We start from the raw sequence: 14,228 nt of genomic DNA, 5'->3' as shown, positions 1-14,228 counted from the left end.
ACATCATGAAGTTTCTTAATCTGATTTCCCTGCAATCTCGTAGATATGTACAACAGAATTGATGAAGATTTTCTAATTTATATTTCGTAGCTCTTCTATATAGTTAATATTCTCTTCTCAAAACAAAACTCTTGAAATAGTTTTCCTTAAAATTAATAATTTGGTCAACTTGGTCATTATTAGTAACTTAATAAAAACTAACTACGAAACGCAAAGTAAAGTTGCATGAAAACTGAATTGCAGGTGTATATTTGTGGAAGGGAAGAAGTACGATATAAAAATGCTGCTTAGAACACAAAATTTATTGGTAAATATAATTTTCATTTATGTTTGAATATAATCATTATGTAAAAAGAAATATAAACAGTTGGACAATCCTCACTTAGTGTTTAAGGATGAATGTATATGCTGGCAATGTATATCTTAAGTTCGCGCAGTACCTTTTTAAAAAATATGTGACTAGTGAAATTAAATACAGTACAATTCAGTAACTAAATATTTTGTTACGCAACGTTTTTTCGTGATAATTTGTTGGGATAACAGAATGCTATTAGTCACAATTTTTTAATTAGGTTCTAGCACTTTCGATGTATGCCGTCGATGTTACATGACTTGACCCTGTAATGCAAAAGGGAAATATAAATTATAATAATGATATGAATAGTGGAGGATTGTCGGTGCATATTTATTCTACGGATCCATACAAAAATTCGTTGCACATATACTTTTCTATTTTAGTAAATCTACTCTAGCTTAATTTGCCTTTTTTTGGTGTATGGACGTGTATTTCTTCGTGCAGATTCACTTTAGAAGAGCTTCAGTGTATGTATGCTGTAAAATATGCAAAAAAAGAAAAATGTGCAAGATGGCCACCCAGTATGTTTTCATTGCTTATACATCGGTGTTCTACTTCACAAATATGTGGATCCCATAACTCTTGTACACCTGTATGGTTGCGCATCATGTTAGCAAACTGCCTTCAGATACATAATTTTCATCTCACTTTGTATAATGGTAATGGCTTAAGTTTAGAGTTGCCCCTCCAGTCTGAAGGTGCCCTTGGACTTTGCAACATACAAAAAACAGTGCTCAAAGTATTAAAAATTTTTACATTTCACTTGACTTCAGTACTCCGTGGGCTTCACAAAAATTTAAAAGATTTTCTTCATTATTCTTGCGCATCCGTTACACCTGTTCACCATATTTTACAAGCACCATGCTGCTACCTTCCGCGAATGCTTCCGCATCCGGCAAATAATACTAACTTCCACATATCTTTTCGGCCTATGTTTAGCAGAAGGGGTCCAGCTCTTTTCTCTTAAAAATGTTACAATTTTAGTAATTTCTGTTCACATTCGGTTAGTTTATGGTAGGGTTGGTTAGTTTCAGATAGGTTAGGCTAGTTTAGGTTACGTTAGGATAGTTTAGCTTATGTTATATTAGTGTAGGAGTCCCGCATAATTTTCCAAAAAATGATAGAATTTCGCTTATTTCTACTAATATTACGTTAGTTTAGGTTAGTTCAGGTTAGCTTCCGTTAGTTTATGTTAGGTTAGGTTAGATTTGGTTACGTTATGTTACGTCTAAGTACTTGCATCACTCATTTCTCCTGTAAATTTTGTGTTTTTTACGTGCTTCTGGACCCCTTGTACTAAACATACCCCATCTTTTCTCGCATTAAACATAACTATCCTGCCGAAATTACATTCCTAAACATCAAATAAAAACTTCAAATTATCATTTCTTACCTCATTTCTCTTGTAAATTTTCCTGATTTTTATAAGAAGCGGAGGGGTAACTCTAAACTTGGAGGAATCCGTGCTTAAAATGTTAGGCTTAAGTTTATTGCCCCTCCAGTTCCAAACCTACAAAAAAGCAGTTAAAACATTTAAAAATGTTAGGTTAGGTTACCAGGTAAGACTTTAGTTAGACTAGAACAGTGACTGGAGGTAACCTAACCTAAACTAATCTAACCTAGCCTAACCTAACATTTTTTAATATTTTAACTGCTTTTTTGTAGGTTTGAAACTGGAGAGGCAACTCTAAACTTAAGCCTAACATTTTAAGCACGGATTCCTCCATAAGATAGTCATTACCATTATACAAAGTGAGATGAAAATTATGTATCTGAAGGCAGTGATGCGCAACCATACATGTATCCAAGAGTTATGGGATCCACATAGACACACATCTGACAGTTAATGACACAACATATTTCGATTATTTACTCACTGGTGTATTAAAATATTATTACAAATTTGTTTTGTGAATTTTATAAATATGTGGATCCATACAATAAGTCTGCACCGGATTGTAAAGAAAATGAATTTGGATTCCACTACAGGGTGTCCGAGAAGTCCTTCCCTGATTACAGAAATTGATAACTCAGGCTAGAAATAAGATAGAAATATGAAACTGTTGTTGAATTGTTTACAAACTATAAAAGTTTTGGTTACATCAGTACACTTCCACATGAGCACCCTTGGTAGCACGTAGCACATCTAGGCGATAGTCAATTTCCATCCACACATTAGCCAACATCACTGGAGGGATCGATGCAACGACTGTGGTTATTCGTTGCTGCAGGGTTTCAAGATCTGGTACACGTGTTCGGTAGACTTTAAAACAGAACAAACCTAACACAGACAAAAACTTTTATAGTTTGTAACAGGGTTGGCTGGTTTAAACCAAGGTGGTTTAAACCATGGTTTAAACCAAGGTTTAAACCAGCTGGTTTTTTCAAAAAAACCAACTGGTTTAAACCAAAAAACAAAAAAAAATGTTCGTAAAAGTGTAAGTGTTTGTAAAATCTTGATGAACACACATTTGTGGGTTATCACGTTTCACTCCCGTATATTATTCGTATTATATTCAGACCTAAATTCCCCATTCATTACTCAAAAAGATTATACTACAAAAGCAACTTTTTTTTACAAGTTTATAAATGTTTATTTTGAGATTTTTTGGTAGTTGTTATTATTGTTATGTAATTGCAATCGAAGAAAAATTCTAAATATTGTTTCGTTTCAATGTTTACTATTGATAAAATACATCGAAAATGCCGTACTTTTTGTGTGTGTGTGTGTGGGGGGGAAGGTCATACAGACCCCACGAGAGGCATTTAGTGAAATAAGTATCTTTGGTATCTATTTATGTATAAATGAGTCTGAGCCAAAGTGGACTCAAATAATTCGTATCTTTATTCCCTTTTCTTATTGATATGCAGATTAAGTCGGTGTATTTCTTTAATTTGGACCAATAAAAGTCGTTGTTAACTAACTTGAACTAGATTAGTTCTTCTGTACTCCGTCGTACTTTGAAATTGTTCATATGTAATTAATTCTGTGTAATGGTTTCACTTGTGCAACTGTTTATCTTTTTGTCCTTCTGAAATGACTCTTGACAGTTATATTAAGAAGCATGTAAAGATCAGTACAACGTTTTTATCAGGATTCCTTCGTGAGTGAGTCGGCAGACGTGTCGCATTTGTGGCCAATTAGTCCTGGTTCCGAGTTCAAATGGAAGACAATTTCTCTCGGATGTAACTCGAGAAGCGGTTTTTATTCCGCTTTAAGCTTATGTGACCCCTTCCAGCATAACCCGGTTGTTGCATAATAACATCAAGGCGAAACAAACTTATTTCTGTCCATATATGATATGAATATATAGAGCAAATCATTTAAACCATAAAAACCTGGTTTAAACCAAAAAAACCTGGTTTAAACCAAAAAAACGGTTTTTTGGTTTTTTTAATAAAAACCATGGTTTTTGCCAACCCTGGTTTGTAAACAATTCAACACCAGTTTCATATTTCTATCTTATTTCTAGCCGGAGTTATCAATTTCTGTAATCAGGGAAGGACTTCTCGGACACCCTGTATGTAATAACGATTAGAATTTGGGTTTGGGCTCTTGGGTATTGGGTATAAAGAGATGAAAATTGGAAAATCTTACTATTGGAATTCATTGTAAGTCCCAAAAGAAATTTTATAAAAAAAATCTTGGCGTCACAATGGGGTTCTGGGGTATCGTGGGGTCTCACACTCAGGGAAACATTTCTTACCACATTTAATAAAGGAGGTATAGTTGGTTAATTTAGTGAAAATTCGACTTTATGCAAATTGTTTTTGAGATATAGTGGTATAACTTTTATTCTAATGTCATCAGTGTCTGCATCATTTGGACTCCCAGGATTTGGTTATAATGAAATGAAAATAGAAAAATCTAGCTATTGAGACTTACGACACTCCCAAAGGAAATTTTATGTAAAAATGAAGGGGTGCCACGGTGGGGTTGTGAGGTGTCCTCAGGTAGGGAAAACTACAATAAATACACCCCTCATTTCATATCAAAGGTGATATTCCAGATACATGTATACACCCATATATATTAATTGTGAAAAAACAACAGCAATGTGTTTTAAAGATAATGTCTTTCAAGTGTCCTCCTGTGCTCCAGTGACTGGAATGAATTTTGAAGGTCTTATTTTGCCCACTTTTGCACATACATTGCGCGGTAAATATGTAATAGTGCGTTTAGTGTTTTTTTTTTTTTTTTTTTTCAGTTCATGAAGTGTTCTTAGCTTATTGGCATAGACCTGAGACTTAGCCCCATAGAAAATAGCCTAACGATTTGGGGAGAGGAAAGAGATTACATAACCTGGGTGGGGCAGTTCACATTACTCGGAACTTTTCGTGCAACAAATCCAGAATAGTACCGTTGGTTGCTCTTCACAGTAATAATAATAATTTCGTTATCACTTGTAGACTTGTAGTTTTCATTTTATCTAATTTTAAAGTTCTGACCTTCTTAGAAATCAAACAAAAATGATGAACCCACTTTGGCTTCTGTGCCCCAAACCACATCCTTCATTCAAATTTTGAAAGGTGGTCTACCGCTTACCAAACTTTATCCGTATCTCCTTTAGTTGAACAATTACGAACTAATTTCCTTTAAGTTGATGCTAATCGTTATTTCGTTTCTTATTAACAGCGTCTGTGTAGCATACTACAAAGGAGCACTAGTCAACGATGCTCTATCAGCACGTCTCCTAACCATTTCTTAGGAATGATTCCGATTGTAATCGAGCAAACTGGCCGTGGAGAAAGAGCATATGACATCTACTCTAGGCTTCTGAAGGAGAGGATTATATGTTTAATGGGTCCTGTAAGTATCAAAAATATAGAAAAAGCGAATTTAAGGGTCTTCACTACAGCAAAATTAAACTGCCGCTAATTTTAGAGTATTTCTGTAATATCTTGAAAACAAATAAAAATATTGGAAAAGCAGAAACGTAGTGAACTAGACAATACGATTGTGCATGTGATATCGTTATCACAATTCATCTATCTGGTTTTGATTTTAACTGTAGATAGATTTAGCATTTTTGCGGGTTCTGTAAATAGCGGCATACCAAAGGCAGATAGGTGAATTGTGGTAAAGGTATCATATGCAAAACCATCATGTCTAGTTCACTACGTTTCTGCTTTTCGAATATTTTTATTTGTTTTCAAGATATTACAGAAAAACTCTAAAATTAGCGGTAGTTTAATTTCGCTGTAGTGAAGACCCTTAAGTATTAAATGGTTCATTTATCGTTGTAACGATGATTTCTGCATAAACCAAACAACATGACAACTCTTTATAGCTCTATTGGTGTGGGAGACCCGGGTTCGTTTCCCGGCGGGAGCTCATGTGGTTCGGATTCCACGTTAATCAGTAGGTCCACGTCTCATATACCCTCGCTGCTGAAAGGGACGCTAATCTAAAACCAAATCAACTCTTTATAGTTCTAATATCTCCTTATCGTAATCTTACTTTTATGGGTGCAAAAGTAAGGTTATGATAAGGGTGCGAGGCATAGTATACAGGATAAAGGTACGGCATACCGTAATGATATCATACATAATAAATGACAATAAAATGAAATGAAATGATTCAGTTTAACGTCCCATGATTATGTTCTTTCGGCTAAGGGAGACTATGACCAAAGTAAGTGAATGATGATGGAAGAATTGATAGAATGAGAAAGTGGAAGGAAACTGGACTACCCCGAGAAAACCCATGAACATTGTTGTGTGATTAAATTTATTTGTTCAGGAAAAAAAAAAAAAAAAAAAAAAAAAAAAAAGTAAAGAAGTTCCAACAGAAGTAAGCCTCTGAGATAGGTAACTATCCTAGAAGCTTACGAGTTGGCTATCCTGTCTCATGACTGTTTTGTGGAAGGTGGTGCCCTCTACGAGTTTTCGTGGTTGTGCATCTAACCTCCCCTCTTCACTTATGAAGACAGGGTACGTATCGAAACACCTACTTTTCTTTTGTAGGCATTATTTATCGAATGGAAGCATGTTATTTGTTAATTTAGGCTTATTTTTGGCATACAGTGAATCTCTAAAAGTGAAAAGAAATTTCTATTTGTTATGTGTAAATTGCTTCAATGTTTAGTTGTGTGAAAAGTGAATATATAAAAGGAAAGTGTATTTCGTACCAGTTTGACATAAGAAAAGTTACTTTGAATCGGACTTTTAGATGTTAATACAAGAAGACTTTTGGTATGTATGTCTTTTTCTATATTTGGCATGCCGACTGGAAAGGAACATTGATTTGAAACTTAATTTGTACAATCAGATAACATGCTATCTAGTAAACTTTTTCTTAAATTGCTATTTTGTGCAGTTCGCGGATAGTCGATATTACTTGACATTTCGTTTACATTCATTTGAATTAAATACTATTTTTTTGAGAAGTTATTTTTACATTTGTTTCAAATTTTGGCTTATTAATAAAATTTGTTATATTGGTTTAGTTGAAATCCAAATCTTTAATTCTATATTTAACCTGAGAAAACACCATAAAACGTTCTATCCGAGCGGTTTAGTATTAATTTACTTAGATACCGCAACAACATGGTGGTGTCCGTCACAAATTTACTTGGCCGGGGATCGAACCGGGGACACCACGCATCAGAGGTAAGCGCTCCACCACTGAGCCAGCGTGTCCTCAAATGACAACAAAAGAAATGCAGCAAAACCAACAAACAACAATATATATATATATACCACTTTTGCCGTGTATATAGATTTAACTTTATTTACCGTATAAATAACGAGTCTCACCGGGAAGGTTGTACAAACTTCCGTATATTTTTAGATAATAATAATGATATACACGTATTATTATTATGTAAATGAACTCCATGACTTGTTCCCGAAGATAGACAAAGTGCATAAACACCTGTAATATTTCAGAAATAAGTATTTTTTTTTTTCAAACTGGATGATTTTGTTCTTAATAAATAAATAAGAAAAGAACCAATAAACAGTATTACAAAAAAAAAATGTTTAACCAAAGAATTTTGAAAAAAAAAGTCTATTTTCAAAGTGTAAAAAGTGTTGAGTTATTTTGGTTCACCTAAGAGGAAAAAGAATTAAGTTTGAAACACTTAAAGTATATTTTATCGAATCAGTTCGTCAAATTATATCCCAGGTTGCAAGTTTTTGAGTACATTTGACAGAAGATATATATAGATCTAAGGAAACTCAAAAATAAAATATGTAAAAAATTTACAGGCAAAAAAGGAAAACTATAGTTTATTATTATTATTATTATTATTATTATTATTATTATTATTATTATTATTATTATTATTATTATTATTATTGACAAGGCCTCTTTATCTATCCTCAGAAAACCTGGAGGTGAGAGTGTAAAGTTTAAATAAGTGTTCCTTAAGTAACTGTAAGTAATATTAATACAATTCTCTGTCTCAGCTCTCGTCATATTTAACGAACGTTTTCCATCACTACGTCCAACTCTCGCGATAATTTATTTACATTTTCTCTTTTTAAATGACAATTCATTTTTCTTTAGAGAATTCTCTCACACTTCACCCTTAACTGTTCTTCGTGCATCCCCCGAACAACCACACAAACTTTTTCACACGTGTTATAAAAGAGGCTAGTACACAGAATCAACCTACGTCCTGCGTTCTAATATAATTTTCCAATTATATTCATGAATCGTCTTCTTACCACTAGCGTGGTTTACATATACATTTTAAGACTCAAACTTCGACTTCATTCATCTATATTTGGAAGTCGTTATTGCGTTTGTCAATGAGAATTTTTTTTTTGCAGCATTTAATATGGTATGCATGTGACACGATTACTATAGCTAGAATCAAAAAAGTACAACATGGAATGATGGATAGAATAGTTGACACTGTGAAATAATATCTAATGGAAATCAATGTCAAGAAGTCAGACGTTATTAAAATACTTCGTGAAAACATGCTCTTGCAGATCAAAGTAAAACAAAGGTTGAAGACGTTGATCATTTCAAATAAAAATTGTACTAACGTTTTTGTATTCCTTGTAGACTAAAATAATTTCGGATCACAGAGACTTAAATCATATTTACATGCTTATAGCTTCAACATCAGTTGAACTTTGAGAAGAAATATTTATTTGCATAACGCTATGGAGGGAAAGGTAAAAGAAAAGCGAGATAAGGAGATAGATGTTGAAGGAGGAAGCTCAAGGTCCAGATACGTTGAAGGAACGTTTGCAGACCTGAACCTAAGAAGTATAATGATATTCTCTAGATATGCGCCTCTGTCGTTATCTTCGATCTGTGGAACTAGAAGACGCACGAGGTAGTCTCAATCCAATCATTCGACAGAATTTCGATTTCACAAGTCCGGAGTAGGATGTCGAAAGTCGGCGAAGAACATCCAGACCTAAACAGAAACAATCAAATACCCAGAAGAAGCCTTCTGCAGCTAAAAGAAATGAGAGAAACTGCAGGGCTCATTGCGAATCACTTTTTTTTTTTTTTTTTAATAAAAGTTACTTTGTTTCAATTTTGTCACTAAATGTTACTTTTTTTTTTTTAATTTGTCACTAAAAGTTACTTTTCTGGAAGGTAATGTGAATTTTTCGTGTGATTTATGTTTTCCATTGGCAGTTTTCTAAGAAAAATATCATAAAAATAAATGGAAAAAGGCAGAAATTTGTTACTCATTACTCTTCTGAAAGCTTCAGTACTTGCTGCCACATGTGAAACAGTCAGCTTTATTTTCATCTCAGCTTTTATTCCTTCTAAAGCACAGTAGATGGTTGGTGGATGCTTAAGCTCTCAAGGTGGGGTTGAGAACCCTTCTGTGTCTATTCTTTCTTCTATCATAATAGTCTTTTAATTTTGTCTCGTAATAGTTAACGCTCCGCTCAACGTTGTGTGTGTTTTGTGTGGTTCATCATGTTCGTTTTGTGTTATGCTTCTTGTATGTTCTTAAGAGTAGGTGATGAATTTCAATATTTCATGGCTTTGAGAACTCTCAGTGCTAAGTTAAATATAGTGTCTAGGATAAAGAAATTCGGAAATAGGCCAGAACTGGTTCCACTTACTCAGAAGCTTCTTACATCTGCTAAGTCTGCTTACCGCAACTACAAAGCATACTTAGAAAACCTAAAAAAGGAGGAAACTCAAAAGGAAGAAGTGAAGAAGAAAAGATGAAACAAAACAACAAACAGAGAGGTGATGGAGAAATTGACAAAGGAAAAAAGGGGCATGATGAAATTTTGGTCACTTTTCAGCTATTTACAAGGGACCAGATCACTATGAGCCCTGAAACTGCTAACGTTTGCATACTCTTGTAATTCGTAATACGCGTAAAATGAGTTACAATCAACCAGACAACATATTCCATGAGATATATTCCATACTTGAGCAACACAAAACATGTACAGAGAGAGATTGATACAGGTGTCATGATGCGCACACTTCGTAACTATTTAGCATGTGCACACAAATGATAGATACAACTGTCGTACATTATCATAATAAATTATATACAGAAGAAAAAAATCGACTTTTGTCAATTACTATATCGTCGTCGGCAATTCAAAACCTGCTATGTGACATTTTCGGCCGTTTCGAGATAATAGTATTATCTGGTGCAGCTTTTAGACTCTCTAATTTATTATTACTTGAGAAGGTATCTAGTTACTTGCAGCATCAAATATTGCTTATAACATCACTTTTATAAAGCGAAAAATCTAACCAGGATACTGTTTTTTGTTTCTCGTGAAAAATTTATAAAAATGCACATAGCAGGTTTTGAATTGCCGGCGATGCTGCAGTTACCAATTACAGTGCATCAGCTAACACTTCTATCACGCAATGAGAACACATAGGCATAGCATTGCTATTTAGACATTTGATTATAATTTCTGGATAACATTGCTTACTTACATTCTCATTTCATAGGTTTTTTTTATTATTATTATTAAAGTAATAAAGAGGAAAAATTATCCATGTAGGCTTTTATTAGCAGTTATGTATTTAAAAGAGATCGTATAATCATGACAGATTTAAGAACTCATGGAAAAGCGATTTTACTCTCATATTACTCATTATACCTAGGTACAACATATTCCATGACACATAATAAGAAATATAGCTCCCAAATAATCACAAATTTAGTTTAACAGTCCGTAAATCATTTATTTGAGCTGTGAAGAAAATATTTTAGACAATAGTAAAATAATAGAAGTTATATTTCCTATATACATATAATTTCATAGTGTATAATTATCTATATTATGCCACTCTTTTTATTTTCTTTGGTTTATTTTGTGCAAAGAAACGAAAGCAAGTTTTCGAGTTGTAACAATAGATCTAGTTCGCCTAGACAATTAAAAGAAACTTTAGATCCCAATTTATAAAGTAACAAAGACCGATAATAAAACTAGACACAAAGTGTCCGCCATTTTGTAAAGATATTATCATTACTATAATTGGTTACAAAATATAAATTATTTCAAATATAAATCATACGAGGAGCAGTCAAAAACATCCCGGAATTTCATTATAATTATTTATTACCATAATATGGGTACACATTCACTTAATCGCTTTCAAAATAGGCTCCTTGAGAATATACACACTTGTTCCACTCCTCCTGCTATTGTTGGAAACAACGCTGAAAGTTCTGTTTGGGTATGTTCCGAAATACAGCCGTTGCGTTGGTTTTGATGTCTTCTACAGTGGCAAGATGACTCGCAGAAACGAAGATTCCCCTCCCCTGATAGCCTCCTTACTCACCGGATTCAGCACCAACGGATTTCGGACTCTTTCCCAAGATCAAAAAGGGTCTCAAAAGTCACCGTTGGAGACATCCAAACCAACGCAACGGACGAACTTCGGAACATGCCCAAACAGGACTTTCAGCGTTGTTTCCAGCAATGGCAGGAGCGGTGAAACAAGTGTGTATGTTCTTAAGGAGCCTATTTTGAAGGCGATTAAGTGAATGTGTTCTCAAGGAGCCTATTTTGAAGGCGATTAAGTGAATGTGTTCTCAAGGAGCCTATTTCGAAGGCGATTAAGTGAATGTGTTCTCAAGGAGCCTATTTTGAAGGCGATTAAGTGAATGTGTTCTCAAGGAGCCTATTTTGAAGGCGATTAAGTGAATGTATACCTTAATTGTGGTAATAAATAGTTATAATGAATTTCCGGGAAGTTTTTGACTGCTCCTCGTATAACATTAAGCAAAGTTTATTACAGTTTGCAAATTAAATACATTTAATCATTATTGATTGATCTTGATGCAGGTCAAGTGTAACTTAACCATTAGAAATGAATTAAAGAAATAACATGAAAATTGTTAATAGAACTAAGACAATTCCGGAAGGATTAATAAAAATAAAATTGAGTCTTTGTAACGGTATTTTGGATCGTTACACTTTTCTTCCAGTCCCAGGACTTGCCGACAGGCAGAATACTTAATAATGCTGAGTGTTTGGAAGAAACAACACCGGGAAATTGGGAATGAATCCTCACACGAAAACATGAAACCAATTATACGAGGTTCACACTGACCTTGAAAGTCAGGGAAAATCATGGAAATGCTTTAAAATATGATGAAAGTTAGGGAAATCCGAAATTCAACAGGTCAGGATTTTTTTTTTTTTTTTTTTTTTTTTTTTAACTGTCCATAGAAGATTTAAAGAACGCCTCAGAAAATCAAGAGATTTAAAGAACGCCTCAGAAAATCAAGAGAGATTTTTAATAATAAAGAAGTTTGAGAAGCGCCGAAAGGTATTAACTTCGGGCTTGAAAAAAGCAGGTCACATTATTAAATGAAGATTCAAACGCTACAGAAGAAAAAAAAATAAAGTTTGTTGTTTGTAGATAATCAAAGAAATAAGCCAAACTATGATACAAGTTTACTTGTTTATAAAAAGAACTCGCTTTGCATCCAGTGATATTGTATTCCTGTTAAAAGTTCGTACTCGTCTATATTTCGCTCCGCGCTGGGGCCATGGACACGAACACTGTCTGCCGTCAATTGGAAGAAATTACTGTGACATTATGAAGTTTTTGATCCTGTACTAAAGAAAACCTTGACTATTCAAAAAGTACTGTAAATATTTAACACTTAAAGGTTTGAACTGTGTCCATTCACTTTAGGTGCGAAAATAGTATCCATTGGAAGATTCGTCGTGTTATGAGATACTTCTCATTAATCTCTTTCACTTTATTCATTTTTTCTCTTAAAATACTCCAGTTTTATCTGTACATTTATGTACATTTCTCAAAATATATTTACGCCCATTATTTTTTTCTAAATCTCTTAAAATAGGAAATTCGGCAACGTGCATTTGAAGGAGGGAGAGTCGGAATAGTAAAATGTTCCCAACACACCTCGCTGTTTACTGTTTTATTTTTATTTATTTATTTATTTATTTTTTTAACTTTACTTTACTTTACTTTACTTTACTTAATGCAATATTACTTTCAGAGCAAAATAATACCTGAGCAAATACAGAAAACATTGTTGTTGTTAAAGAAAACATGCACTCTTTCCGACCAAAGCAAGAAATCATAAGACAAAGAGGGTTGCTAAGGAGTTCCTTCGCTATCAATACAACTGAAACGTAATTTTATAGTTATTTCGATAGTCATGCATGTTATGCGCTTTATTTGTGTAGGGATTCAAAATTCTTGAAGCTTGTTGAAATCCCAGTGGGTGCTTTTATTTATTTATTTATTTTAATTTTCTGCTGTTCGTGGTTTACAGTTGCTCATTTTATGATTCATTTCCTTCTTTCTTCAGGAGAAATCACCGATTAGAAACTCGACAATTGACCACCGTTTGTATCGGATGATTTCCCAAACGCGAATTGGCGAATTTCTCTCTCACAAAAAAAATCATGCCCCCTTGAAGAAAGAAAAAAAAAATCATTTCTGGCAGGGATAACTTTTCCTCTTCTAGAATTTTTCGAATATTAATGAGGATAGAAACAGAAATCAACGTTTATTTTGTAGACAAAAGTGTTACAAATGGGATCAAATCTTGTTACGGAGATTGGTTTACCAAAGCTTCGTTATATAGTTACCCTGTCTGTCTCTCCGTCCATCTGTGAGACAAAAAATCTCGTAGACAACGTGATGGATCACCACCAAATTTAGTCAGGGTGAAGAGGGTCGAAAGTTAGGAACTGAATTCGCTTACGGAAACAATATTCAAACCGGAAGTGATAGAAATAAACCATTACCGGGTTTTACGTTGATCACTATAGAGTAAAAATAGTTAATAAGTATCGAGTTTTTATCATTCGATTAAGCGTCCCAAGCATACATTTCACTTAGATCATTTACTCTCCACTAAAACCGGGAACGGTAGAAATCCACTACAATTTTCGGTTACAATATTGATATATAGAGATCAAAAATGATAAAAGGTAGTGAGAACCGTGTTTTAAAAATTGCTTTAGTGTTGTATGAATAGGTACCATCTTCTCCCTTAAACCCCTATTCAAACCAAAAGTTTCAGATATAAACCACTTTCGGGTTTAACGTTGGCCGTCATAGAATAAAAACTGTAATAGATAATGAGAAGTGGTTTCCTGTGGCAGAAAATAGACCACTTCCGGTTTTAACGTTGATCATGAAATAAAAACTGTAGTAAGTAGCAAGATGTGGCTTTCTGCATTCAATTAAGCGTCTTAAGATTATATTCTGTCTTCACTCTAATCTCTCTCTACTGCAACTAAAAATGGTAGAAATCTACTATCATTTCTGGTTTTAATATTCAGAAAATATCCCGCCATACAAACCATTCATTCACTTGGTATAGACGTGTCACTGTATATAGACCGATGAAGTAATTGCATGCTTGCCCGTCAAGCTCACTGTCAGTAAGACCATACATTATAAAACAAGTAGCAG

At 33.9% G+C, this 14,228-nt stretch overlaps 1 protein-coding gene across 1 annotated transcript in view; it reads left to right on the top strand.

Moving 5' to 3' along the window:
- The first annotated feature begins 166 nt into the window (after positions 1-166).
- Positions 167-14,228, top strand: part of ClpP (Caseinolytic protease proteolytic subunit) — a 31,418-nt gene continuing 17,356 nt past the window's right edge. Inside the window, exons 1-2 of the mRNA XM_081742324.1 lie at positions 167-307; positions 4,992-5,165. Coding sequence (XP_081598450.1) covers positions 281-307; positions 4,992-5,165 — 201 coding nt within the window. The 5' untranslated portion in view covers positions 167-280. The remainder of the gene's footprint in view (positions 308-4,991; positions 5,166-14,228) is intronic.

The sequence above is a fragment of the Thermobia domestica genome, chromosome 16 (genome assembly GCF_964235325.1).
Source record: "Thermobia domestica chromosome 16, izTheDome1.hap1.1, whole genome shotgun sequence".
Lineage (NCBI taxonomy): Eukaryota > Metazoa > Arthropoda > Insecta > Zygentoma > Lepismatidae > Thermobia > Thermobia domestica.
Note: the sequence above shows the minus strand (reverse complement) of the source record. Positions and strands in the feature narration are given on the sequence as shown.